The 27,665-nt window shown below is 41.4% G+C and overlaps 3 protein-coding genes and 1 non-coding gene across 4 annotated transcripts; 3 read left to right on the top strand and 1 right to left on the bottom strand.

The window, feature by feature from the left end:
- Nucleotides 1-981: 981 nt before the first annotated feature.
- On the top strand, nucleotides 982-10,320 carry dnaja3a (DnaJ heat shock protein family (Hsp40) member A3a). Its single transcript, XM_085784210.1, has 11 exons — nucleotides 982-1,215; nucleotides 3,491-3,627; nucleotides 3,743-3,826; nucleotides 4,522-4,728; nucleotides 4,850-5,002; nucleotides 5,085-5,232; nucleotides 6,744-6,808; nucleotides 7,786-7,914; nucleotides 8,034-8,149; nucleotides 9,203-9,300; nucleotides 9,511-10,320. The coding sequence occupies exons 1-11, from the start codon at nucleotides 990-992 to the stop codon at nucleotides 9,528-9,530; spliced, it is 1,383 nt and encodes a 460-aa protein (XP_085640336.1). The 5' UTR covers nucleotides 982-989; the 3' UTR covers nucleotides 9,531-10,320.
- A 715-nt stretch (nucleotides 10,321-11,035) lies between these two features.
- On the bottom strand, nucleotides 11,036-18,064 carry hmox2b (heme oxygenase 2b). The gene is made up of 6 exons (XM_085784211.1): nucleotides 17,952-18,064; nucleotides 16,609-16,706; nucleotides 15,814-15,931; nucleotides 15,204-15,695; nucleotides 13,401-13,524; nucleotides 11,036-13,285 (listed from the first exon to the last, which is right to left on the bottom strand). Exons 2-6 carry the CDS (start codon nucleotides 16,689-16,691, stop codon nucleotides 13,158-13,160), a joined length of 945 nt encoding a protein of 314 aa, XP_085640337.1. The 5' UTR covers nucleotides 16,692-16,706; nucleotides 17,952-18,064; the 3' UTR covers nucleotides 11,036-13,157.
- A 4,340-nt stretch (nucleotides 18,065-22,404) lies between these two features.
- On the top strand, nucleotides 22,405-27,436 carry tedc2 (tubulin epsilon and delta complex 2). Its single transcript, XM_085784209.1, has 10 exons — nucleotides 22,405-22,652; nucleotides 23,814-23,872; nucleotides 24,035-24,629; nucleotides 24,731-24,784; nucleotides 24,876-24,954; nucleotides 25,180-25,324; nucleotides 25,687-25,779; nucleotides 26,644-26,837; nucleotides 26,975-27,136; nucleotides 27,169-27,436. Exons 1-9 carry the CDS (start codon nucleotides 22,549-22,551, stop codon nucleotides 27,122-27,124), a joined length of 1,473 nt encoding a protein of 490 aa, XP_085640335.1. The 5' UTR covers nucleotides 22,405-22,548; the 3' UTR covers nucleotides 27,125-27,136; nucleotides 27,169-27,436.
- Nucleotides 22,988-23,061, top strand: trnat-agu (transfer RNA threonine (anticodon AGU)). Its single transcript has one exon. It is a non-coding gene; the product is annotated as a tRNA-Thr (tRNA).
- Nucleotides 27,437-27,665: the final 229 nt, after the last annotated feature.

Genomic DNA, 27,665 nt, shown 5'->3' with positions numbered 1-27,665 from the left:
AAATGAATTGTCCAAATGGTTGCTGAATTAAAGCAGAAGTAAGTGATATATTTGTGTTAATATAAGTCTTAAATAGTTATATCTTCCGACAGCAATCACTTACATAGAGGGTTTGGACTGAAACACGGGTCTCTCAGTCCCTCTGCTCTGCTCTGAGCCGAAGAGAAAACATTTATCGTATCCTACAGTTTTTATCCAATGAGGAGAGAGAACGGCATGCAGGGCTGTGTGTGCAGCCAAGGAACGCCGTGAATATGGTGACGTAGCGACGAGGACTGTTATGGTGCGTTCAAGGAAACTCGTATTTTTCCGACCGTGAAGTCGTACCAGTTCGATCTGGTACGAGTTCACCGGTCGGAAGTTACGAGTGGCCGTTATAGTGACTTTCACCGGTAAAACAGGTTGGAAAAACACGAGTGGGTTGCCTGAAACGCTACAAAGTCGTAAGTTGTGACTTGAAGCTGTAATTTACGATTTCAAAAGCCTGCCTGGAACGCAGCATTAGCGAAAACGACCGGACCACTTACTTCTGCTTTAATATTGTAAAAGTGGTTGCGAGGAAATAATTAATTAAAAAAATGCATATAAAAGAGGAAATCATGTTAAAATAAATGCACAATTTAGACATGTCCGACTGCCTCAGTATTATTCATACTACTGGAAACAAAAGCCTTAAGAATAGCCAATAAAGGGCACATTTGGACGGGAAAAAAATAAATAAATAAATAACGCACTGCCACGTTCCACCCTGGGTCTTAAAACATGTAAAAAATAAAAAATGAAAAATCAGTCCTCCTAACTAATGTCTCCTTTAATCATTCGCATACGGTTTATAAAAAAGGAAGAGCCTGATTTATGAACATGTTTCTTCAGGGCATCATCTTGAATCAAGCTGAACATCTTTGCTCTGACGGTGACGTGACGCCCACTACGCACCGCGCATGCGCAGTCCGTCCGACCGACTCGGCTGCCGCTGCCCCCGTGAAGGAATGATGGCGTCCTCCTCGGCTGCTCGCTGCTCCTCACGCTGGATCACAGTTATCGCCTCCTGCGGACACCGCCGAGCCGCCGCCGCCGCCGGGGCTGTCGTGTCGTGTGTCAGCCATGGAGGAGTCCGCGGTGTGTCCACGGTGGTGGGGGCGGAAAAACTGTGGCGAGGAGGGGGCCTGCTGTGCGGCGGGGCAGGGAAAGCGATGACATTGAGAGGGCTGTCAGGTGAGTGCTGTGTGGTGCTGGCCTGGGCTAGGCTAGGCTAGGCTAATGTGTTTTTTGGTCAAGGCAAGGCAAGGCATCTTTATTTAACTTATATAGCGCATTTCATACCAAGGCAACTCAATGTGCTTTACATAAAGACAAAACATTAAAAAAAGAAGAAGCATAAGACAGAATAAAAACAAACAAAACACTAAAAACAGAGTTAAAAGCAAGAGCAAATAAAAGTAAAGTAAAAGAAAATAGATAAAGTTTTAAGTTCTCAGCTATATAAGCACGTGAAAAAAGAAATGTTTTTAACTTGGATTTAAAAGTGCTCACAGTTGGGGCTGATTTCAGTGGGAGCGTGCCTATGTTCCCTCAGCCCTATGTTCCCACTGGACTCTCTCTAAGTTACCTATCTGGACTCTATCTATCTGGCCTGTCTAGCCTCTACCGGGTCTTTTTACTAAACTAAAGCAGAAGTAAGCGATATTTTTGTGTTAATATAAGTCTTAAATAGTTATATCTTCCGACAGCAATCACTTACATAGAGTGTTTGGTCTGAAACACGGGTCTGTCAGTCACTCTGCTCTGCTCTGAGCCGAGGAGAAAAATTTTCTTGTATCCTACAAGTTTTATCCAATGAGGAGAGAGAACGGCATGAAGGGCTGTGTGTGCAGCCAAGGGATGCGCGTGAATGTGGTGACGTAGGGACGAGGACCAATAGATCCATGACGAGGGCGGGGGCTGCTAACTCCGTCGGCTGACAAGACGTTATGGTGCGTTCAAGGCAACCCGTAACTCGTGTTTTTCCGACCTGTGAAGTCCAACCAGTTCGATCTGGTACGATTTTATGGGTCGGAAGCTACGAGTGGCCGTTATAGTGACTTTCACAGGTAAAACAGGTCGGAAAAACACGAGTGGGTTGCCTGGAACTACAAAGTCGTAAGTCGTGACGTGAAGCTGTAATTTACGGTTTCAAAAGCCTGCCTGGAACACAGCATTAGCCAAAACGACCGGATCACTTACTTCTGCTTTAACCAACTCCTTTCTTCATTGCCTAAACCCAACCATTGGTGCGACCAAAGAGCTGTGGGAACATAGGGCCTAATTTTCAGTGACAACAAAAGTTAGAAATGTGGGAACATAGGGCTGAGGGAACATAGGGCTGTGGGAACATAGGAATGACCCCATTGCCCCTTTCGGTTCTGCTGGTAGTTTGTTCCACTTGTGTGCAGCATTAACAGCTAGGCTAAATGCTGCTTCACCATGTCTGGTTTGAACTCTGAGCTCCACTATTTGACTTGGTGTGGGGGGGACGAGATAATTTCTGGTGTTCCCGTGTGACGCAGGGTCAAACAAGCAAGATAACACAATCTGATAAAGGCTCAAGCGAGTGTGAACGATAAAACATCCTCCTGACACATGCATTTGATGTCATATTAGTCAAATGTGATGTGATCAGTCTTGCTAACTTTGCGGCCATCAAGTTGAATATGCAAGGACGGATACTATTAGACTCTGTGACCTGATTTGACTGTTATTACTTAACGTTACCTTGTATGCGTTGCTATTGTCACAGTCATTTGCATATTGTTTACTCGTAAATACAATGAACTATCTCCGGCTTAAAGGGATAGTATCTTTTTTTTTTTAAAGTGGGGTTGTATGATCACCAAATAGCCCCTAAGTACTCTAATTGCAGTAGAAGACTCTCTGCACTCTTCCCGTTAGCAATGCCAGCCCATAGCCCTGCCTAGAGATTTACAACATACAGTGCTGTGAACAGACCCAAAGAAACGGCCTATTTTCACGGCCTAAAAGAGGTTTTACCTGAAAAAATAATACACAGTTCCATTCTTTTAGGCCGTGAAAATAGGCCGTTTCTTTGGGTCCATTCACAACAATGTATGTTGTAAATCTCTGGGCAGGGCTATGGGCTGGCGTTGCTAACGGGAGGAGTGCAGAGAGTCTTCTACTGCAATTAAAGTACTTAGGGGCTATTTGTAGATCATACAACCCCACTAAAAAAATGCTACTATCCCTTTAAATGCCTGTTTGTTGTTTCTCGAAAATTCTCGATAAAGAGTCGGTTAACTTTACCTTCCCATCCTTGGCAACAGCTGTTAACCACATTCATCCATTACAATTACTATGATAACATCAAGCCATGTACATCACAGTAGTTACACCCTGGTCAGTCTGTCTGGTCAGCTATTAATTGCCACCTGCATTCAGTTATAATGAAACTAATTAAGTCTAAATGAAAATCTTCTTGCTTTAAACTCATAACCAGGTCTCAAATCGCCTCATGCTGTCTGCACCATGTCCTTCCACACAAGTGGCCCTGCCAGCAGCAAGCAGGACTTCTACCAGGTCCTTGGGGTTCCTCGCAGTGCAACCCAGAAAGAGATCAAGAAGGCCTACTACCAGGTCTGTCTCTACTCTGTTCTTTCCTCTCACATGTGTGTATGTGTTGCAGTTTGTGTTGGTTTCTCAAACAGTCAGGTGTCACGGTATTTAAGAGTTTGTTTATTGACTCCCTCAGATGGCCAAAAAGTACCACCCTGACACCAACAAAGATGACCCACAAGCCAAGGAAAAATTTGCTCAGCTGGCTGAAGCTTATGAGGTTTGTTCTCTATCTTTATTCAAATTTTGACTTGACATTGTAATGGTAAATCTTAATATTCCTTTGTTTTAATCACTTGAGATGTTCCTACACCCTACTTTCCCAGACTTCCTTCTGCAATTGTAAATTCAAGTTCCTTTACACTTAACCATCTGTGATGCCCAACTTCCCACTTCCACACTCAAACCCCTTTGTATTTGAAATTGTATCTCTTAACTCCATACCTCGGGAGACCGGTGATGATACCTTCAAAGGTGAAAGTGTGAAAACACAATCAGGGAAGGGGCCGGCCAAAGGACACAAACACACCCCAGAAGTGGACCTTCCCTCAGCTATAAATGTTTAGGTTTTCCCATTGTCTTTGTCTTTTCTTTACCATCACCCACTCGGGTGGAACTGACCTTTCCTTGCAACGAAATAAATTCATGTCGGCCGGCGAGTCTCTATTTCATTCTTCACCAACAGCAAACGGCTAAGAATTTCCACGACAACATTGATCCTATAATTATGTGTTTGCTTTGAAATGTATCAATAGTGATCTCATCATCCACACCAAACAAATTGCCTCCCTTTCGGCCATGTATTGTATTATTTGATGATGAAGTGTGATGATGATGATTTAAATTGACATGCCCGAAATAAACAAATTGATTGCATCAGAAACAGAAATGATCCCCGTTCCATATTTCTCTCAGATCCTCAGCGATGAATCAAAGAGGAAGCAGTATGACACGTACGGGTCAACGGGCTTTGACGCTGGTCAGGCTGGTGGAGGGCAGCACTACTGGACTGGACAGGCCAGCAGTGTGGACCCAGAGGAGCTCTTCCGCAAAATCTTTGGAGAATTCTCTGGAGGACGCGGGTTTGGAGATTTCAACGCCATATTCGATCAGCCGCAGGAGGTTGGTGCGATACTGTATCATGGGAGTAGAAACAAAGCCAAGGAGGGATTCTCATTTGGACAGTCAGTCTCTGTGCATATTTAGAATGATTAGTATCTGCCTTCTTCTTTTTCTGGCACAGTACATCATGGAGCTGACGTTCACTCAAGCAGCAAAGGGGGTCAACAAAGAGATGTCTATTAATATAGACGCAGCCTGTCAGCGCTGTGATGGTAAAGGCCACGAACCGGGAACCAAAGTGCAGCACTGCCACTACTGCAACGGCTCTGGGATGGTAAGGGCTCTGACACCCTCTTCAGATGTTCTTCAACGCATCCTGTAGTGCTAAACACATGACTTCTTGTTCCCACCTGTAGGAGACAGTGAATACGGGACCGTTTGTGATGCGCTCCACGTGCCGTCGCTGTGGCGGCAAAGGCACAGTCATCTCCACCCCCTGTAACTCCTGCCGTGGGACAGGACAGACCAAGCAGAGGCAGGCTGTGATGGTTCCTGTCCCCGCAGGTCAGTCACACTCAACTGCCTGTCCCACTCACCATGAAAACATCAGGGTTGATGTTTTTTTTGTTTTTTTTTACTTATCACTAGTAGTTAAAACTTGGGTAGGCAGAATAGAGAGCCTAAGCGGAAGCAGGAAGTAACGGTCACCATGGGACCTCAACTCTGAAAAATTATCCATGCAAGTGAACAGGACTGAAATTTTTATTTCGTGATCCGATTGAATTGTGCCATGAGAAAAAAATATGTCCTCTACCTGTTTAAAACATCACGTTTCATGAAGAGAAATCAGCAGTTTATCGTAAAACTATTGTAGAATAAAATTCGGAAGAATCTCTAACCAGAAAGACTACAAGTCGCGTAGGTGACGTCACACACCAAATGCCGCCCTTTCCCGTGTCAGTTGGTGACGTATTTTTTGTGGGACACCAGATCTGTAGTCCGTAGAGCGGTCTTCACACAAAATACATTCTTCCGTTGCCGTTTTACGATAAACTGCTTTTTTTCCCGGATGAAACGTGATGTTTTAAACAGGTAGTAGAGGTCATATTTTTTTTCTCATGGCACAATTCAATCGGATCACGAAATAAAACTTTCAGTCCCGTTCACTTGCATGGAGAGTTTTTCAGAGTTGAGGTCCCATGGCGACGTTACTTCCTGCTTCCGCTTAGGCTCTCTATTTGTTTTGAAAACAAGCCTACAGCTCCCAGTATATTTGACCAATCAAATCTATTCTGGTCTGGGGGTTCCTGATTGGTAGAAGGGGCCAGCCCCTCAACCAATCAGGACCCCCCCCCCCAGGCCAGAATAGAAGAATATACCGGGAGCTGTAGGCTTTTCAGGCTGCTGCATACAGAGAAATAGAGAATCGCCCCAGACACACAAACCTTTCCTTACTGATAGCTGAATGGGAAAACACAACTATTTTCTTAAAAAAAAAAAGTTAATATTTTGTTTTTAAAACAAAGTCTGTCTGCTCCACCGAAGATTTTCATGACTTTCCAGATGTTTCCATCTTTTATTGTTTGAAAATCTTCCTCCTCATCACATACACAGTATGATTAAGGCATCTCAGAATCATTGACGACGTAGTTTAATCACTGGCTGTAATTAGCCAATTTAGTAATTGGCTGTTCTTCGCAAGTCATAATGATCATAAGGGAAATAAAGGGATAACTCATCTTTAAAGTTACAGTCGGGTAGAGATTTGGATTAAGATTCAGTTTATTTGCCCTTTCCAGGAAAATTGTTTTCACGATCCAACAAGAAACATTCACAGATCACCAAAACAGAAGTACATGGTAGAATCCGACCATAGATCCATACGCTGTGGCAATATACTCCCACCACCACCCACACACAGTCATTCAAATACATTCAAATACATTTACCTTTTGAGATGAGATGAGATGAGACCGACCATACGCACCTCTCAAGCCCACAGAAGTTGAATGTCTCATACATACAGTATATGTAGATAAGTAAAACAACTAACTGTGGATTGTTTTGGTTTTAAGGAGTGGAAGACGGCCAGACAGTCAGAATGCCAGTTGGTAAGAAGGAGATCTTCATCACGTTCAGGGTGAGTATCTGCTTCATCATCATCATCACAACTGGGCAACAAACCTAGGATAGAAATAAATGAGCTTTTATAAATAAATAAAAAAAAGTCAACTACAGCAGTCAAGAATGGGAAACAATCCTCAGGAACTCACAAACCTTTTAAACTTCAACTACGCACAGACAGACTGACTCAATTTAATGTTTTGCATTGCACATACCACACCCCTCATAGATAACATCACGTGTATCAATCTGTCTCTTCATGTTGCCTAAGATGCACTACCAGCACTGGCAATCTACTGTAAGAGCCTTCAGCCGTTTTGGCGAGGTATCCATACCATCTTATGCAAAAAACAGCCACGCAGACTCCCTGGTAGCTATTCTTGGGGATCTAAACAAACTCCACAACTTCACACTGTATGAGAAAGAGCTTATTTTATTATCCATTACAGCCACTAAAAATGCATGAATCCACAACACCACCATCTTTAAAACAATGGTTTACAATCATATTGAACTCCAGAAAAAAAATATGTATATTGTGAGGAGAAAACCAGAGCATTTGTCCAATATATGGACCTCTGATGAAAACAATTCCACAAATTGAAGCTTCCATTGGCTGAATGTGATTGTATGTATAATTGTATGGCAGATGTATTGAACCAATGTATCCTTACTCTGTGCTGTCTGGTGGGGTAGGGTGTGCGATTGTGTCCTTGTGATCTGTTTGCCTATATGTTTTGTTAAGTGATATAATTGGGAATAAAAATAATTACATATAAAAAAAAATAATAATAAATGAGCTCTCCAGGAATTGCATGGTCAACTCCTTAATGGGACTGTGTCGTATGTCTTTGTGTTGACGTCGAGTAAGAGGCACTTAGCTGTCTGAGCTCTTTGACTCCGAATTAAGACTCTGCAGATAAAGTGACGTGAGCTGCTTCTCGATGCCGTATCATGTGATTGATTGAGATTTGCCCTGGTTTTGGGATCCAGGTCCAGAAAAGTCCAGTGTTCAGGAGGGACGGTGCCGACATCCACTCTGACCTTTTTGTGTCTGTGGCACAAGCCATTTTGGGCGGCACGGCCAGGGCACAGGGCCTTTATGAAACGCTCAACTTATCGGTAAGCAGACACCGATGGTCTTGGTGGAAACATTTTTAACACATAATATCACATCAACAAAATACATAAAGGCAGCTAGATAGTTCTTATTTGATTGTTGTTTTATTTCCTGTTGTCAGATCCCTGCAGGCATCCAGACAGACCAGAGGATCCTACTTACAGGGAAGGGAATTGCTCGTGTCAGTGGCTATGGCTTTGGAGACCACTACGTCCATGTCAAAGTAAAAGTCCCCAAGTAAGACTCCACAGACAAACGCACATATTGTTCATCTTTGTGCTCTTTTTTTTATTCCCCGGAGACATGACCAAGGCTTGTGATTCAAAACGCCAAAATCACAAGGAATATTAAAGGACAATTCCAGGCGAATTCAACTCGGGGGTGTATGTTCCTATCATTTTAGGTCTAAAAGAAGGAATCTGAAGATTTTCAGTTTAATCGCTCCTGTTTTGCGGTAGTTGCGTCTGTCCCCGCATCGCCACGGCAGCAATGAATGGGAGTGGATGTAAGTTCCGCTGTTTAGGCTGTTTACATCCCTCAAAGCCGCAATTTTTTTCCACAGACAGCGTCAGATGGCGACTCAAACATGCACCCAGAAGTTTATTTACTTCAAGCAAGCCGACATGTTTGTAAAACTAGATCTAATTCAAAGTCTCCCGGAGTCTCGCGCGAGCCCGAAGTTGCAGTGCTGGTGTATTCAGGTGCAGTGGGAGCTACTGCTTGTGTCATAAACACAGGAATATCAACTCTTGACTTGCTTCAAGTGTACATTTTTTTCCACAGACAGCGTCAGGTGGCTATTGAAACATGCGCCAAGAAGTTTTTTTTACTTGAAGCAAGTAACGAGTTGATATTCCTGTGTTTATGACACAAGCGGTAGCTTTTCCCACTGCACCTGAACACACCGAGCACGGCAACTGGGTCTCGCGCGAGACTCCGGGAGACTTTGAATTAGATCTAGTTTTACAAACATGTCGGCTTGCTTGAAGTAAATAAACTTCTGGGTGCATGTTTGAGTCGCCATCTGACGCTGTCTGTGGAAAAAAATTGCGGCTTTGAGGGATGTAAACAGCCTAAACAGCAGAACTTACATCCACTCCCATTCATTGCTGCCGTGGCGATGCGGGGACAGACGCAACTACCGCAAAACAGGAGCAATTAAACTGAAAATCTTCAGATTCCTTCTTTTAGACCTAAATTGATAGGAAAATACACCCCCGAATTGAATTCGCCTGGAATTGTCCTTTAAGAGCGTGTTTAGATGACACAAGTTTTTTTTTTCCTGTGCAGGACACTGACTGACAGACAGAGGTCTTTGCTAATGAGCTATGCTGAGGACGAGACAGAGGTGGAGGGAACGGTGAATGGTGTCACTGCCACCACCACAGGTAAGAAAGAGGAAATTTCTCTTTTTTCTTCTATCAAAAGATTAGTAGAAAGGGGATGGTGCAGTGTCGGTGTCTCTCCAGATGGGGGCAGCAGAAGTAAGCAGTCTGATGCAAGGCTTGATTGAGCTGGCATTGACAAAGGGGGAAGCTTAAAACCATTATCAGCACACAGTTCTTCCTACAACCATTTTCTTCTTACTTCCTTTCAAGGTAAAAGGTCCTGGAACTGAGAGGCTCCATTGGCAGGTCAGAGGGCAGAGAGAAGGACAGCATTAAGCAAAGACAGCGCCATTATAGAACAAGGGACAGAGGTGTGTGAAAAGTAGCGGCTGGTGGTCGAGGCCTACATTGGTTCTGGATGGATCAGTGGGGGGGTCTACCTACCTGCCATTACCTGCAGTGGATAAAGAAGAGGATTACCTGCTCTGTTCCTCTGCCCCAAGTGGATCCACACACAAGAGGATGTTCCAGTGCACCAATTCCCTGTCCGTAAGAGGGCCGTGAAAAGATGACAATAACAAAATTCCATGCGCACAAGATAAATTATTGTATTCACGAAGACTACAAATACAAAAAAGCTGTATTTAGGATTAAATCATTCTCCTATATTTAATCCTTTTGTTCTGTACGCTTTGGTTTTTGTTCTAACACCTGCTTGAATTTCTCCTAGAACTTTCAGCAGTCAGTCCTTATACAGGTTGAACATTGTCAGGCAGACTACATGTTTACTTTTAAGTTGCAGGAATTGGACAGTGTAGAGGTGTGTCTCCAGTGGTTATTTTGCTCATCTCTCTGTGAAAGAAGACTCAACTGTGGAAACGTTAGGCTTTCCTAAACTATGAACTGATAACCCTGATCTTTCGCTCTTTTAACCCTTTGTTTTATGAGCAAGACATCACTTGGGAGATCTTATCCATAATTACATTTGTACATAGACGGTGTTAGACCAGATCTGCAACAATGTGTCATAGAGGAAATATACTGTACAGCTATAATAAAGCTATGATCTGGGAAGAGCCACTGTTTTATATGAATGACTAAATTAACATTTACATCTGAGCATCTATGGTTCACTTCATTTAAACAATAAATTGCAACAAAACAAACTACTGTCTGAACATTATAAACATCACATAGAAATGAACTGTACAGATGTACAGGATCAACTAGCCTGGATTTTAACTTGTGAATGAATCCGTGTTGTTTTTTCCTCAGTGATCCTGTGTAGACATCCTCTCTAAGACAAGGAGCTAACCTCTTTTCCAATGTGAAGATATTATTTCTATATATTATTCTATATTAGATGGTGTCAGAAGAACTGTCTGCTTTCCTTGTCAGAATAATGAGCCTAAAGCCATGCTAGTACTTCAGAGAGCACTTGAGACTCTGAAATTCCTTGATGGCGCTAGATGAAAAGTCTGTCTGTACCAGAGATTGTGGTTGTGGCACAAAATTATACAGCAATCCCATCCAGGAAACATTAACAAATTTCTTCTAAACCCTACGGTCATGACAGAGAAGTCAGGGGATTACCATAGACGGGACTTATCTAAGGCTAATTTTTAATCAGTACGAATTGGTGATACAGTTTTGACCTGAAGTCTGAAGGTCCTGAGTGAAAAAGACTCCTTCTACAAGAGTGTTTGTTCTAAGAAACTAATTAAGCATGCGCTGAAAATACATTTTAATTTGATCAACAAGACCAGACCAAAAGATTCCGTTTCATTTCAGCATGAACAGAAAAACAGATTTTATTTCACTATAGACAGCACAACATACTCCAGGGTTTTCATTCTCATTCAATGAGAGTACTCTATAGTCAGTCACTAATAAAGCTTTGTTCAGTTAGATACACAAAGGGATCAAGAGCAGGGGTTTAATGAAAATGCAAGAGAATTCAAAATCATCATGTATCAGTCAAGCACTCTTCTTCATGTTAATCCATTGTTTAATCAACAGCCGAACTGCTTACGCTCCTGAGTTTCAAGTCAGTGTCTCTTCAGTATCTCTCAAAATACTGACACATCACACTGGTGTCATAAAAAAATCAAATAAAACATGGACATGGAGTATACCAGGCAGTCCTTATGTTAGTCCTCAATACATAACGCACTATATTGCCATCTTACTGCAACATGAACCTGAGACTCTCAAAAAACGTTAACATAACACTTAGGTTGTTGTCATGGCTGTGATCAAACAGCTGCACCACAGCTGTTGTCCTGAAGAAGCTTCGCTAATAAAGGAATACTGCAAATTCCTACACAGTATGTGTGAATGTGTTGTGCAATAAACAGCACAGGAACCTGGTTGAAATGTCATTGTCAGCAGGTTTCCTTTGGTACTCTGTGTCCAACATGTCCAAGCAAAGGAGGAAAAAAAAGAAACTGCTAGGATCAATAAAGCAATGTTAATAAAATGTCAGGATAAATATTAGACTTACATGCACAACAGTGCAATTACACTGCATACACACTAACCCACAAAAAATCATATTGATGTTGAAAAAAAAAGAGTTGTGCACTACTAAAATTTCCCAGCATACCGTATGCGCAACATGAGTACACATCTATAGCAATGGTGCATAATGGTATCCACAATAAATGGATACATAAACAAGGGCCGAGCTGCTGAAGGACCTGCCTATTACATATTTAGTCTTCATGTAGATGAACTACACTACAGAATGTAGATATACCATCAATATTATAAAAAGACAATTTCCTTTCAAAACAGCTGCAACACTTTTATCTTTATACAGGCTCCTATGGCAGGTAAAACTGAATCATCAGTCATTCATCTTGAATAGTTGCTCTATGCATGTACATTGAAAACAGTTTTTGTTTCTTTTGTTTTTTTAAATCTGTACAATATACCCTAGTACGTAATTCTGACACACTGAATTAATACAGTTCAACATGCATCAGCAGACATTCAAATATCTGAAATATGCTTATTAATCATACACTCGTCAAAGTGTAGGTGTGCTATATTTTGGAAAGAAAAGCTTTTGATTCCAATCAGCTGTCTTACAAATGCACAAGCTCTCTTTAGGCCAAGTATGGACCATGAAAAGCAATAATGGATTAAAAAAAATACAACAACAAAGAATATAACCGCAGTGTACTGTCTTTTCACATCAAGTTTGGAACTGCAAACAATGTGACAAGAAAAAAAATACAGTATCAGGGGAGCTTCTTAAGTTTACATTTACAAATAAACCACTGTTTTACTGTTGCATAATTAACTCATTCCAAACTAAAAATTTAGAGCTTTGTTTTCAAAAATAGAAAGGCCTCATTAAAAATCTGCACAGCAGCCTGCTCCGCATGAAACTAGTGTGCTGTGCTATTCTATTCATGCATAGTTTGTTTTAATATGTTTTTACTGATCAAACCGTTCTTAACTTTTATCTGTGTATGTGTCATTTTATAGCCAATTACAGTTTATAAATAGGCCACAGTCCTGTGTCAAGCAGCCTGTTTCATTTAAAGTTGGAAAAAAAAAAGTAATTTCACAACATATTAGTTGTTCACAAATTGTTGAGGTACAACCAAACACACTGGACGGACACAGAATGGAGGGATGGTGCAAAAGAGGTAGAGATATTAAATCAAATTGGAGGATCTGTTGTTACATGGCGTAGCTTTTTGAATGGATGGTTGACATGGTAATTATCTACAGATCTCAGAATTTAGATCCAAGTTTATTTCCATCATTGCCAGATGTGCAACGTGAAATAAACTTGGACCCATAAACTATAAACTATGACATGGTCTTCATCAAAATTTCTAGTCTCCTTTCTGTCCTTCAATCTTACTTTTCCCTCCCTCGCTCTCATTGCAGCAAAGGCTGGATCACATTAGATACCAAGCGGCCAATCCAGCCAGAGCAGCAAACCAAGTTGCAAACAGGACCTGTCCCGTTGGGTGTCTGAGTATGGCCATGGCAACTTGACAGGCGTATGCTGTTCCACCTGATGCCGCTGGGAAAGAAAGACAGAGAAAACAAACTTACACAACATCCCTAGAAAAATACCATTTATATGTTATTTCCAGTGGCACAATGCTTCAAAGAGAATTATAACAACATCAACATACCCATTTTGGCAGTGTAGTATGGACATTTGCTGATATCGCCACCCATTTCTCCATGGACAGGCATACCAGCATCTAAAACTTCCTCCGGGATGGTTTTACCGATCTCCTCCAACTCTTCAAACACCTGCCAGTGCAAATACATGTATGGGTACATAATTATACACTTACTGTATATTCTAGACCTCGTCTAGACTTAGTTTATGGCTGAAATAATCAAACAGGAGATGCTGTTGTCGGCTAATCCAACAAACAAGTGTACAACAAGTATCATAATCATTAATTACACTGACAGTAGTCCCTCTTAAATGATGTTCAACACCCACAAGTTCTCAATTCAACTCATGTTAAAGCTATTAGAGGTATTGATACCACAGTATTAAAGGAGAAGTAAGCAATATTTTTGTGTTAATATAAGTCTTAAATAGTTATATCTTCCGACAGCAATCACTTACATAGAGTGTTTGGACCGAAACACGGGTCTGTCAGTCACTCTGCTCTGCTCTGAGCCGAGGAGAAAACTTTTCTTGTATCCTACAAGTTTTATCCAATGAGGAGAGAGAACGGCATGAAGGGCTGTGTGTGTGCAGCCAAGGGATGCGCCTGAACGTGGTGACGTAGGGACGAGGACCAATAGATCCATGACGAGGGCGGGGGCTGCTAACTCCATCGGCTGACAAGAAGTTATGGTACGTTCAGGGCAGCCCGTAACTCGTGTTTTTCCGACCTGTGAAGTCGTACCAGTTCGATCTGGTACGAGTTCACGGGTCGGAAGTTACGAGTGGCCGTTATAGTGACTTTCACAGGTAAAACAGGTCGGAAAAACACGAGTGGGTTGCCTGGTACGCTACAAAGTCGTAAGTCGTGACTTGAAGCTGTAATTTACGGTTTCAAAAGCCTGCCTGGAACGCAGCATTAGCCAAAATGACCGGATCGCTTACTTCTGCTTTAAAGGGATAGTTCAACATTTTGGTAAATTGGCCCATTGCCATAATCGCTATAGTCATAGCAGTAGGTTCATTACCTTTAATTGTAGGTGTAAGCTATTTTCAGTACGGCGGAGCGCAGCAGCTGGCTGCTCAGAGCTACGCTATCGAGGCTAACGGAATTTCTTGGTTTCCCTCATTAAACTCATCAAATTCAACATCCCAAAACTCCACAGCGCTTTTGTAGACAAGTTGTGACCTGCACAACCACCACGCTATGAGATAATGACGGAACGATACGAAACGGAGCCGTTTTCGAGGTAAATTCATACAAAACCGCTGATGCGCGTTGCGTTCAGGGACAGTTTTTCAGCAAGCAGTCTCCGTATTTACCCTGTATTTACCTCGAAAACGGCTCCGTTTCGTATCGTTCCGTCATTATCTCATAGCGTGGTGGTTGTGCAGGTCACAACTTGTCTACAAAAGCGCTGTGGAGTTTTGGGATGTTGAATTTGATGAGTTTAATGAGGGAAACCAAGAAATTCCGTTAGCCTCCATAGCGTAGCTCTGAGCAGCCAGCTGCTGCGCTCCGCCGTACTGAAAATAGCTTACACCTACAATTAAAGGTAATGAACCTACTGCTATGACTATAGCGATTATGGCAATGGGCCAATTTGCCAAAATGTTGAACTATCCCTTTAAATGTATAGACAATTTCACTAAATGATCGAAAAAGGCACACCAGGCGTGAAAAGCCTATAGAATGAGAATCCTCATTTAATCTCTTGATCATCGCCACCTGGGAGCAGATCGCCCACTGGTGTTTCCAAACATAGCTTCCATTTCTTTTCTTTCTCTGCCTTTCTCCATTTCCTCTCACCTCCATGTTGAACTGGAAGGCCTTGACAGCCTCATCCACCAGCTTCTTCTTTGTTTCCACGTCTAGGTCCAGTTCATTCATCCGACTGCGGTACAGCTGCTTGAAAGCTTTGGCGCTATGGATGGCATCAAACTGATAGAACTCCAGGCCCTCCCCCGTAGGAGGAAGTTTCATGGCTCTCTGTGCCACCTTCCTCAGCACCTGGCCCCCGGACAGGTCCCCCATGTAACGGGTGTAGGCGTGGGCCACCAGCAGCACGGGGTCGTCCTGCCCTACTTGGTGGATGCGGTCCACATATTGCTGGGTGGCTTGGGAGCAGCTGACCTGGCTCTGCCACTCTGGACCATAAAAATACTCAAGGTCACGGGCCAGAGCTTCATGGCGGTGCAGCTCTGTGGGGAAATAAAGGGGGGCAAAGTGGGGATGGTCCTTGTTCTTTTCAATCTCCTCCTCCATGGCTGTGTAGGTGTAGTAAAGCGCCACAGCACCAAGCTGAAGAAGCAATAAAGATAAGTTAGAAACTTAGCTTGTACTCATCTCATTTGTTTAGTAAGGCACCTCATAACATCAAATTGTCCATAATCAATATCTAATTATTTGCCAGAGCGACCTTGAAGAGCTCTTTGCGGATGCGTCCCCTGAGGAAATCCTTCACAAACTGGGTGTTCTCGGCCTTTTCGTGAACCTGTTTGGTTCCTGCGGCCAGCAACTCAGACAAATCCTCTGGACTGGGGAAAGAAAAGCAACAAGGAGGCATAATGTCTGCTTGACAGAACGAGAGAAACACAACTATTTTTTATCATTTTCCCATGTTGTTCACTTTAGGGACGTTAAAGGGATAGTAGCATTTTTTAAAAGTGGGGTTGTATGATCTACAAATAGCCCCTAAGTACTTTAATTGCAGTAGAAGACTCTCTGCACTCCCCCCGTTAGCAACGCCAGCCCATAGCCCTGCCCACAGATTTACAACATACAGTGTTGTGAATGGACCCAAAGAAACGGCCTATTTTCGTGGTCTAAAAGAGGTTTTACCTGAAAAAAAAATACACAGTTCCATTGTTCGCTATAATATAATTATTAAGGGATACGTGAGTTGGTTAGGTCCAAATAAAAACTGTGTTTTTCCTGCACTTTGAGGGGCTGGAAAAAATTATATTATACCAAACAATGGAACTGTGTATTATTTTTCAGGTAAAACCTCTTTTAGGCCTCGAAAATAGGCCGTTTCTTTGGGTCTGTTCACAACAATGTATGTTGTAAATCTCTGGGCAGGGCTATGGGCTGGCGTTGCTAACGGGGGGAGTGCAGAGAGTCTTCTACTGCAATTAAAGTACTTAGGGGCTATTTGTAGATCATACAACCCCACTTTTAAAAAATGCTACTATCCCTTTAACATGAGATTTACCTGAGGTTGTCCTCTTTTTTGTCTTCATACACCGGCCCCGCTCCATTGGACACACTCGTCGTCTCCATCCTCTCTGCTGACATTAGTGGTGTTCCAGTCTGCCAATTAATTCACCATAAAAACCATATCACGTTAACATCATAGTAAAGTAATATGGTATAGTATAGTATAGTCATATTTAAGCTTATTCAAGTTTAACTGCATCTTTAAAAAACATGTATTCCATCGGTATAATCCTGACAGGTATATAAAACAGCACCTTGTGTAAGACTGTATACTGTATCCTAGCTGTGGGCTATATCTGTGTCCTTTGTTTACTGTTGTCTAAAACCATCTGTCACCCTAGCCATGATTGTGTAACTGTTTTCACTCAGCCTACACAAAGAAACGGCCTGCAATGTTCCCTGTGGTTCTAGAGGTGTGTACACCTGCACTTGTAGATCAAAACATCATACAGGAACAAACCTACAATACATAATACATCAAATTATACTGTATGCTAAACCTGATCCAGAGGTATTTACAGATAAATTACATAGACACACTGTTAATCAGACACAATGACATTCAATTGACATTTGCTTGACAATCAGGAAATGTAATGCTTATCAGGGCCGTTGCTAGGAATTCTGGGCCCCCTTAAAGAATACTAAAGTGGGCCCCTCCCCCTAACTTTTCCTTTTTTTTTCTTAGACTACGTATGTATTATCGTTTTTTATTTAGCCTTCTTTGTTTTGATGCTAATGCAGCATTACACTGCAAAAACTCAAGTATCTTAGCAAGAATATTTGTCTTATTTCTAGTCAAAATGTAATTTCTAGTCAAAACAAATCTCATTATACCTAAAATAAGACACATCATATTAAAAGTAGCTTGTTTTTAGACACTTTTTTTTTTTACTTCTTTCAAGCATATTTTCACTTGGAATAAGTAGAAAAAATCTGATAGTGGAGCAAGTTTTTCTTCCTTATTACAAGCACAAAAAAACTTACTTTCACTGGCAGATTTTTCTATTTATTGTGAATTTAAGTGAAAATGATCTAAAAACAAGTGAATTTTTAGGTAATGAGTCTTATTTTAAGTGGAAAGAGATTGGTTTTGACTAGAAATGAGACATTTGGACAAGAAATAAGACAAATATTCTTGGAAAGATGTTGAGTTTTTACAGTGTACTATGAGTATTAGTCAGGGTCTTACGCAGAATAAATCAGTCATACAAAGATTAGACTACTGGGGTTTTTTATGGGCCCCTAGAATTATCATCACCTTTCTCCCCTATACAACGGCCCTGATGCTTATAGCCATATGTAAGAAACAAACAAAAAGTATGCAGTAATCCTCACCAAAGTAGCAGCAGTGGAGTCACCTATTCAATGCAGATGTTGTCCCTGAGATGCCAGATGATGTCAGTGAAGATGATGATGGTGGTGGTGGTGGTGGTCAAAGGAAAGATCCCTTCTGTCAGCTTATTCAGCTGCGTTAATAAGACTCTGTCTGACCTTATTTACTCTGAGGAGAAGACAAGGCAATGTCTGAGTGACAGCTGATACGCTTTGCTGGCAGGGGCTGGCATGGTTTACACTGGCTCTAAACAACATTCACACAGCCAAACACAAAGCATCTCACGCAACACAACACAACACAACACAACACAACACAGGCCCTCTCTGGTGTTTACCAGAGTCTCACAATATAACTCCTAAGTTAGATATATAGCTAGCTAAATGATATTTTATTATTTGAAGTGGTTCGATTTAATTTAATTCAGCTCAACAATCAACAATCGATCACAACCTCACGTCCCCCTTTTTTTTTTATCGACGCAGGAAATAAACGTCTCTCTTTCTAGCCTAGTGACACCTGACGCTAACGTCCTTTAACTTGCTAGGAGCATCCTTTCTGAGACAATAACAGCTAACTTTACTAGCTTAGTTAGCTTAAAGGCTAACTAGCGGTTTCAACAAGCAAGCAGACAAACAAACTCGTTTAATAAGAGTTGACGAGCAGAGTGACGCTGCATTATCGCGTCGGCTCGCCTGGCTGGGGACCTCGGCGGGGCTTAATGTCGCTGCATTAAAAGAAGACTTTGGTATTGTATTGACATTAAGGCACAACAACCAACCTTCACCCCACCACTGAGTGTGTGCGGCGGCGCTCCGTGGAAACTACAAATCAGGCTGGTGGAGGTCCACAGCGGAACAACAACTGCACGTCGTCCAGCTCAGCTCCGCCCCCCGCCGGCTGCTCTCGGTCACAAGTCACATGCTCCTCTACAAAGAGCTGCTGAGGACGCAAATTCACATCCGAGCAGCACGACCCAGAAGTCTGCATGAGCTTCTCACGAAACAATAAGGAGAAATAGGGAAACGCAGAGCATTATGGCATCATTTGTCTAGGAATATGGAGACAAACACTGACTGGCTACCTCTACTCCTACTTCTATAGCTATAAAGTTAAAGGGATAGTAGCATTTTTTTTAAAGTGGGGTTGTATGATCTACAAATAGCCCCTAAGTAGCCTACTTTAATTGCAGTAGAAGACTCTCTGCACTCCTCCCGTTAGCAACGCCAGCCCATAGCCCTGCCCAGAGATTTACAACATACAGTGTTGTGAATGGACCCAAAGAAACGGCCTATTTTCGTGGCCTAAAAGAGGTTTTACCTGAGAAAAAAAAAAACACAGTTCCATTGTTCGCTATAATATAATTTTTTCCAGCCCTTCAAAGTGCAGGAAAAACACAGTTTTTATTTGGACCTAACCAACTCACGTATCCCTCCGCCCAGGGTTAACGCCTGCCGATCAGCAGTTGGTTAGGTCCAAATAAAAACTGTGTTTTTCCTGCACTTTGAGTGGCTGGAAAAAATTATATTATAGCGAACAATGGAACTGTGTAATTTTTTTCAGGTAAAACCTCTTTTAGGCCACGAAAATAGGCCGTTTCTTTGGGTCCATTCACAACAATGTATGTTGTAAATCTCTGGGCAGGGCTATGGGCTGGCGTTGCTAACGGGAGGAGTGCAGAGAGTCTTCTACTGCAATTAAAGTACTTAGGGGCTATTTGTAGATCATACAACCCCACCAAAAAATGATACTATCCCTTTAAAGAGGCCCCAAGGAGTTTGCTTTTGGTTATAAAAGAGTCTCATATTAATGTGGATGAATGATGAATCTACGTTAACTTATATTGTTTTCTCTTTATAGTTTTTTTTTTTCAATTATTATTAAGTGGTCAACTTGCCCAGCATTTCCTAGTTTCGGTGGGTCATGGGAATAACGGTGCAGGTGCTTATCCCCGATAGGATCACTGTAATTATTTGCTGGCCTCAATTGGATCAACATGATTTGTTACTTTTCAAGTAAAAAGCACTGGTTGAGGTCAAACCTTCTGCTAGTGCTGAGTGATATAAAGTCATTTTGGGGCAAAATATCCCTCTACATTCAATACCAGAAGCAATGGCATTACACAGTTTTTGGCAAGCAAAATAGCCTTTTTACATTGTAATGTCCCTTTACTCAATTTTCAAGTGGTAAACAGTACTGGTTGAGGTTAAATCTTGTAAATCTTACTCTGCTGAGTGATATAAAGTCATTTTGGGGCAGAAAAAAGAAACCCTCTTGATGCAAAATATCTTTATTAGCCTAAATACAAGCCAGATATAAATATATAAAAATCTGAGCACTGAGCAGTTCAGATTGGATCATAACAAACTGGGACAGATTTATTGTTTTGTGCATTGGGATTTAGAAATTGAAGTGTACACCACTGAAGAGCCGACATATGAGGTTTAGTCTCAGTCATATGATACAACGTGTCAGGCTTGAAACCACTATTGGCTACTTGAAAAATATGACAAAGATATATCAAATCCTGTAACTGGGGCATCAGACTGAGGAATTTGGCATTTTAGGCCCACAGCAAAACCAAATTACAATTGTTTGCTGCTCAAGAAAATGCATTTAAAAAATTAAAGAATAAAGTAAATTGAAGGTCTGAGATTTGAAAAGGTAAAATAAAGCAGAGCATATCCACAGTTGAACCGTAACACATTGGGCTGGCTGTCTTAAACAAACGAGACAAGTTCCTCCTCATGTCATCCTGTTTACAACATGCTCTGTCGATCACAGATCATAGTTTAATAATGATTTTTGCAGTGGTTTTGCATGTATGATTCATGCATTCTGTTCATGAATTATGTATTGGTTCTTTGTTTGTGTTGATGAGCAGATTTGTCCATCAGTGCATGACTGAGTATAAAGTATGCTTGAATATCTATGAGTATATTGTTTTGTGTCAAAGCACGCATGCTCATATGAACATGGGAGACGGAGAGCGTGTGTGATACATAGTGTATATTGTAGTGTGTATGTGTGTCTAACTCTCAGAGCCTGTCTGGCAGCCAGTAGCATCAGATGCCTGGTTGGCGGGGCAGCTGACTGCCCCTCGTCCCCTTCCCCTGTCACCCTGCTACTGTGGCACAGGAGGCTGGTGGGGGGGAGATGAGCTAACAAGATGATTCACTTGTATCCAAGGGGGCTGGCAAGCTGTTGCAATTACACCAAATTGCTTTGGGAAGTGCCCGTGTGCCAATGATGCAGTTCAATAATGGAAAAGAGGGATTTTGTCTTAAAAAGTCAGGTGGGGGAAGATAAACAACATTCATACCCTCTTTAATTCTCATGTTGCCAGTTTATTTGTCATCTCATTTTACATTTGGCATGCTGAGGACTCCACATGTGGTGTCACTGTGCTGATTGCTCTCAAATGCTGCATAAAAAAACATAAACACGTCCCATAGAGAAATGCAGGGGATCACTCATGGACATAGCAACAGGGAAATATATCTCTGTGTAATTTACAATGTTACATAAAGCACCAAATCAACAACAGACTGGGTTATTCATGTGTCTTCTGCTTTATCACAGATTTTTAATAACAGTCTCTATAGGAACACCAAAAAACAAATTTAAACAGGCTACTTGAGAATGATATTAAAACTTTAATTAATCTTATTGAAACGGTATGATAAACAGCTCATTCGCTCATTCATCATTTACAGAAGGTGATTCAGAGTCCCTTATTAAACATATGAGAAAACATTTTATGGGGTCTGCAGAGTCATTTCTTTTTTTCTTTGGTCGTAACAGTGTCCCTGAACTAAAAAAACAAAGCCTAAACAGAGGTCATATTATGGTAGCCTACAGATGAATGTTGTGGCAACCAACAAGAAGGGCATGTGTGTCTACATCATGTTTAATTTAGGAGCTTTGGCACTTCTCGCGAGAACTGCAACTGACAACTTCATTGCGGCGACAAAGCCAAAAAAGTTCGTTTCTAGTTTGTTATTATGCGTAGCTAGTTGAAAATAAATACGACATTTATCTTGTTCGTGAACGTTAAACGAGTCTTATGGCGATAATAACCTTCTTGGAGAGTTGCACATTGTTTTCCGCTGACTCTCTTTGCTGTGGGAAGGGCAGTGTGTCTATCATGTTTCATTTAGGAGCTTTGGCACTTCTCGCGAGAACTGCAACTGACAACTTCATTGCGGCGACAAAAAAGCCAAAAAAGTTCGTTTCTAGTTTGTTATTATGCGTAGCTAGTTGCAAATAAATACGACATTTATCATGTTCGTGAATGTTAAACGAGATAATAACCTTCTTGGAGGGTTGCACATTGTTTTCCGCTCCGCTGAGTCTCTTTGCTGTGGGAAAGAAATGTGACTTCCGCATCAGACCAGTTTGATTTCGCGGGTTTGCACCACGAAAGAGCTCGAGTCAAATTACGTTCTCATGGAGATACTGGAGCGCAAACCGACGCTGTAGCAACGTTACACATCCTTTTAAAAAAAGTTTTGGCATTTTCCCGAAACTTGAGAGTTTGTTTTGTTTTGTGTTGTTGCGGGCGGCAGATAAATAAATCCACCCAGACGACACGATAGGATGTCACTGCTGTCCGTGTTTGAGCAAGCTATAAAATCATGCAAAGCTGAACAACAGAAGATCGATGAAAGTATACGGCTCCACAGAGAAATATTACAGACCTTGTAAGTACTGTACATTTAATGAATCATTTACACAACTAGGCTACTAAACAAAGTTTTTTTTTTTAACCTAAGATAGATTACTCAACGTATACAAATATGTAATAGGTGCTGATACCTAAATGTCATGTTTTCGTAGCTCCTGTATCTGCTTTTCGTGATCTATCTTTCATGCAAATTAGTGCTAATGTTACTTTGAAACTGACTGAAATCACGGAGGTTATAAGTATATTAACTCACCCGTGTGCTGATCCTTGCCAAATAACAATGAACACTTAGTATTTGACAACTGCCACTGTCACAAATAAGTTAAGTGTTTTTGTGGTGTGGCACTCATCGGCGCTGTGGCTTAGTTGGTTAAAGCGCCTGTCTAGTAAACAGGAGATCCTGGGTTCGAATCCCAGCAGTGCCTTTTCCACCATCGACTAGACGTGTCCTGCTAGTGTCCCAGTATTTCCCTGAACATCACAAGGTCACACACGGTGGAGGTTATGGATGAATAGGCTCATTGAATAGAAAGTCGGATTTCTGACGAATTACTGCATAAATGCATTTTTTTTTTTTTTTTTTTTGCAATGCCCATTGTCCTGACAGATTTTCTGTAACACTGTCCAATAGTGATTAGAAAGCTCTCAACCAACTGATTTGGTTCTATTGAATATTAGAAAAGTGTAAACTATCATTATAACCTCAAGTTCTAGAAAAAATGATAATAAATTTACGGGTTTCTATCCACAACCAAAACATATTCAATCTATTATATTTTAGGATCGAGAAAGGTAGTGGATTCTCACAGTAAATAATCTGGTACCACCAACATTTGTGCATTTTTTTATTGATCAAAGACTCTTAATTACTTTAATTAATCAAAATAGTTGCTGAATAATTAATTAATTAATTAATTTTCTCTTTTTTCATTGACTAATCCATCAATATTTGCACCTATAAATTTGTGTTAACATCAAGAAGTAATATCCACCAGAGATCATAGATGAGATTATTTTTGTCAACTAAATATTTAGTCGTTCTCAAGAAAGTGTAAATGAATAATAATGAATAAATATGAATGATTTGAAACATTATTTCTATTATGGTATATAGTGCTAACCTTGCTTAATTTTTGATTGCTTAATTTGTGTAGTCACATGGATTTTCTTTCCACAGCATACCACAACCCAAGACAAGCTCTGATGAGTCTGAATGTCCAGATCCTGCTGCTACAGGTACATATATATATTTAGTAATATAATTGTGCTATTCATGAGTGTTGTGAATCAACTGTGCGTATTCATAGATTTACTATAATAGAAAATAGGATAAAAAATAAAGAGTTTCTGGATACATAACTAAACTCTAACCTTTTGTTTCCATGCTGCTATCTTCAGACACAAATACCTCACCAGGGGAGAGGGAAGATATAGAATTGCTTGAGCGAGTGCTGGAGAAAGCCCTGTGGGTACGCACTGGCTCAGGAGCTTCTAAAAAAGACACAGACAGAGACAAGCAATCTAGATCTCAAAAGGAACCAGGCACTTCAGTTGTCACATCAAAACATTTGACACAGTCATCTGCACCATCTAAAGGAAGTCAAACAACCATCAGATCAACCTCTAAATCTGCCAGTCTTGACAGAAAACAGCACAAAAAACCTGGACATTCCTTATCCTCCTCACAAGGCTCAAGACCCTCAGCTTGCAACAAACCTGGACTCTCCAAAACCACTAATAATAGTGGCACAATCCAGAAGCATCCTGTCTCATCAGCTGGTGCTGTGCATCACCAGGCGGCAAGGAAATTGCAGCAGGCTGGTTTAGCATCTGCCTCTCTTGATTGCTCTAAAAAAAAGACTGTGAAGAGCAGCGTACTGAGTGGTGAAGACCTGAGAAAGGCTGCAGCTATCTCCACACCTTCTTCAAATAACACAGGGCCGTTCTCACACACAGACAAATCCGGAGCCCATAGGTTGCCTCAACACACCGAGTATGTTTCTTTTTTATGTAACCAGATAACTATGATTCATCAATCTCAGTTGGAAGAGGTTGGATTTTATAATGATTCAGTTTACCTTTGATTTATGGCAGGATACATTTAGAGCAGATAACAAAGTGGAAATCTCTAAGGAGCAAACAAAGCAGGTAACCAAAATAATTTTGCTAGTTTTATGGAAATGCTGAACTTTATTCCAGTTTTGCCTTAGCCAAGTTTCCATGTCTACATTATCTTTAGGTTGTGGGACAAGGTTATGGCTCTGCAGAGGAAACCTGTGCCTGGGAGGAGTCACTTCATGGAGAGAATGAGAGCAACGGTATCCTTCCTTTCCCCAGTGAAACCCATGAAAATGTGCTGGAAAACCCCAGACAAGTTTTCCTGTCGTAATGTTGAGCATGAAAATATGATCAGTTAGAATTCCATGCTTAGTAATATACCAGTGCCTAGCTGCACGATAATAATCTGAATAAGACACTTTGATTACTCTGAACAGCTTCGATATCTAGTGTGTCGTCCTTGACCATGTTCCTCTGATCTTTAGTTCCCTAAGGATTGGCCGTGTGGCAGCCCAGATCAGACCAGAGTTCTGGTCGATAGGCTGACTCACCAAGGGCATGACCTCATCCACCAGTATCAGACATCAGAGCTTCTGGCCAAATTGACTCCAGAAGCAGCCACAGAGCAGGGTGAGTTACACATGCAAAAAGCACACAATCAAGAGCAGAGGAATGTGGAAAAATAAAGTACTTTGATGACACAATTATGTGGGTGAGAAGATGATAATTTGGGAAGAAGCTGCTCAGGGAGTTGGCAGGAAGTGACTCTGTGAGAGCTATTTAAATTCATATGCGAGTGTTGAGCCTTTCCTCTGCCAGTGACGCCCCACTGAGCATTTGAACATTGTCTGTAATTGTAAAAAGAAGAGTTACTGCAACCATGAGACTGATTAACAAAGTGCAACTAAAGTAAACATCTCTCGTCGCAGCAATTCGGATTTTGTGACTGTATTTTTTTTTTTTTTTTTAAACTATTATTTATATCTATCCAGGTGGTAAGAAAAACAAATATGACTCCTACACGGCCCATGAGAGGCTACAGATGACTTCAGAGCTCCAGAACTTTGCAGACCAAGTGAAACAAGGTAGGAATCTTGTTTCCATCATATAATCTTCACTTACAAACTATGCATTTTTTCCTCCCAAACAAATTGGATGTCAGTGTGACTGTTCATGAGCGGGGAAAACATTATTCAAATTATTTATTCCAGCTCACAGACTTGCATAATAAAGAGGACATTGCTGGAGAAAACATGACCCCGTGTTTGACTCCGATTACCCAGCTGTGTTTGAATGATCATGTTTGGGTGTCAGGGTATCACTCACTCAGTAACTATAGTATGTTACATGTTAGAATTTCCATCACCTCCAATGATATAAGTATAATGAAGCTGAATGCCCAGAGATTTTCCATTCGCATCACTCAAATGACTGTATCACCTTCAGGAGGGTGTTTTGTTTATGTTTACCAGTCATAGCTCCAGTGCAGCAAAACTAAAGCCAGTGTGAGAGATGTTTTTCTCATCATTTCTAACTCCATGTGATGAAGGGACCATACGCATCCAGTCTTGCATCTCACATCCAATATCACATGAGTATTTTATTTCAGAGCGTTTTTATTTTCCAGCAAGGGATTTATCGTTTATTGCATTTTAACAGTATTCGAAAAATGATTGAGATGAATGTAGCGTGCTAATGAGCTAATGCGGCCTCTCCATCTTGGCATATGGAAAATGAAAACAGAGCTGCAGTGAAACCTCGGTGTCAGATCAGTACTTTCCTTGGCCTCGACAGATCCCCTTCCCTGTGACGGTGGGGTTTTAAAGCCGTCTATCCTGACGTGGCTAGGCAAGGGCCTAGCTATTTAAAGCTGAAGCAGCGAAGCAGAAAACGTTTTAGGGTACGGTTGCTCACGCTCACGGTCTAAAAATAACCGTATTTTCCGTTAGAGTGGGAAGCATGGGATCGATGGAGGCCAGAGGGAGGTTGTCTTTGCCCAACTGGGGCAACTAGTGTGTGGGAAGATGGGACGATCGCACCCCTACCCCTGACTGTAACCTACACAACAGAGGCGCAGCTGCAAGAGCTGGAGAGGCTGAGGATGCGGGTGGCACTGCTGCGACAAGAGATTAACCTCGAGCAGGTACAGGCTGTATTCTTCAACCAGCTGATTGAATTACCCATTAAGTACATCGTACACCAGATCGTGATAATCTGTGGAGTAGGACTCATCAACTACCAAGAAATAATGTGCTGACTGTCTTTTCTTCTATGTGACAGGCGCTGTTGGACGCTCTGTCCCCTCAGTTCTCAGCTATAGCACCCGGGCCTGGATGTCCCAACGCTGGTGTGCTAAGAGACATGTACTCTCTGCTCGGTGAAGGTGGGCAGCATTTCCCTGCCATTGTTCAGGACTCTGAGCCTGCGTGACCAGTTACCAGAGTTACCAGTTTATGAGTTACTCTGTCTTGCAGTAATTGCATACATAAAAACACCTCTCAGTATAATTTAGTTCAGTGCAACACCACCGTGACATTGTTCACAAATACATTAATTAAGGGTTATTTTGAGTCTAAAGAGGTGTTCCTAACAAAGTGGTAACACATGAGTATATTTGTCTGCAAATCAAAGGTTTTGGTCATTACTGTGAAAAATCTGTGTGCTATGACTTCATTTATTCAGTCTCCGATGCCAGGTAGCAACCTGACTGGCTGAAAGAAAACCAACTTCGTGGTTTTTAATCATCTTTTATTCTTTGAATAGTCATAATTTAATCACTGTCCTACGACAATCATATAGATACAGTTATCTCTATAAACCGGTTTTAAATGGTGTGTTTAGCTTCAGGGAAAGAAAACCCATTAACGGAGACTGCACTGGATTTGGAGAGACATGATTTTCACTGGAAAGGGTTAATGAATTTGTATGTATGTATGTGTATCTGCTGCTGCTATGTATCTGCTATAAAATG

This window comes from Trachurus japonicus, chromosome 8, assembly GCF_045865225.1.
Source record: "Trachurus japonicus isolate A0001 chromosome 8, Traja_1.0".
NCBI lineage: Eukaryota > Metazoa > Chordata > Actinopteri > Carangiformes > Carangidae > Trachurus > Trachurus japonicus.
Note: the sequence above shows the minus strand (reverse complement) of the source record. Positions and strands in the feature narration are given on the sequence as shown.

Bases quoted from the DNA above. Each gene is read 5' to 3' on its own strand.
- dnaja3a (XM_085784210.1), top strand. From the start codon at position 990: ATGATGGCGTCCTCCTCGGCTGCTCGCTGCTCCTCACGCTGGATCACA. The intron at 1,216-3,490 runs GTGAGTGCTGTG...ACTCATAACCAG, and splicing joins GACATTGAGAGGGCTGTCAG to GTCTCAAATCGCCTCATGCT. The intron at 7,915-8,033 runs GTAAGCAGACAC...TCCTGTTGTCAG, and splicing joins ATGAAACGCTCAACTTATCG to ATCCCTGCAGGCATCCAGAC.
- hmox2b (XM_085784211.1), bottom strand. From the start codon at position 16,691: ATGTCAGCAGAGAGGATGGAGACGACGAGTGTGTCCAATGGAGCGGGG. The intron at 15,932-16,608 runs GTAAATCTCATG...TTCTTTCCCCAG, and splicing joins AAAAAAGAGGACAACCTCAG to TCCAGAGGATTTGTCTGAGT. The intron at 13,525-15,203 runs GTGAGAGGAAAT...TTGCACTGGCAG, and splicing joins CCTTCCAGTTCAACATGGAG to GTGTTTGAAGAGTTGGAGGA.
- tedc2 (XM_085784209.1), top strand. From the start codon at position 22,549: ATGTCACTGCTGTCCGTGTTTGAGCAAGCTATAAAATCATGCAAAGCT. The intron at 25,325-25,686 runs GTGAGTTACACA...ATATCTATCCAG, and splicing joins AGAAGCAGCCACAGAGCAGG to GTGGTAAGAAAAACAAATAT. The intron at 26,838-26,974 runs GTACAGGCTGTA...TCTATGTGACAG, and splicing joins AAGAGATTAACCTCGAGCAG to GCGCTGTTGGACGCTCTGTC.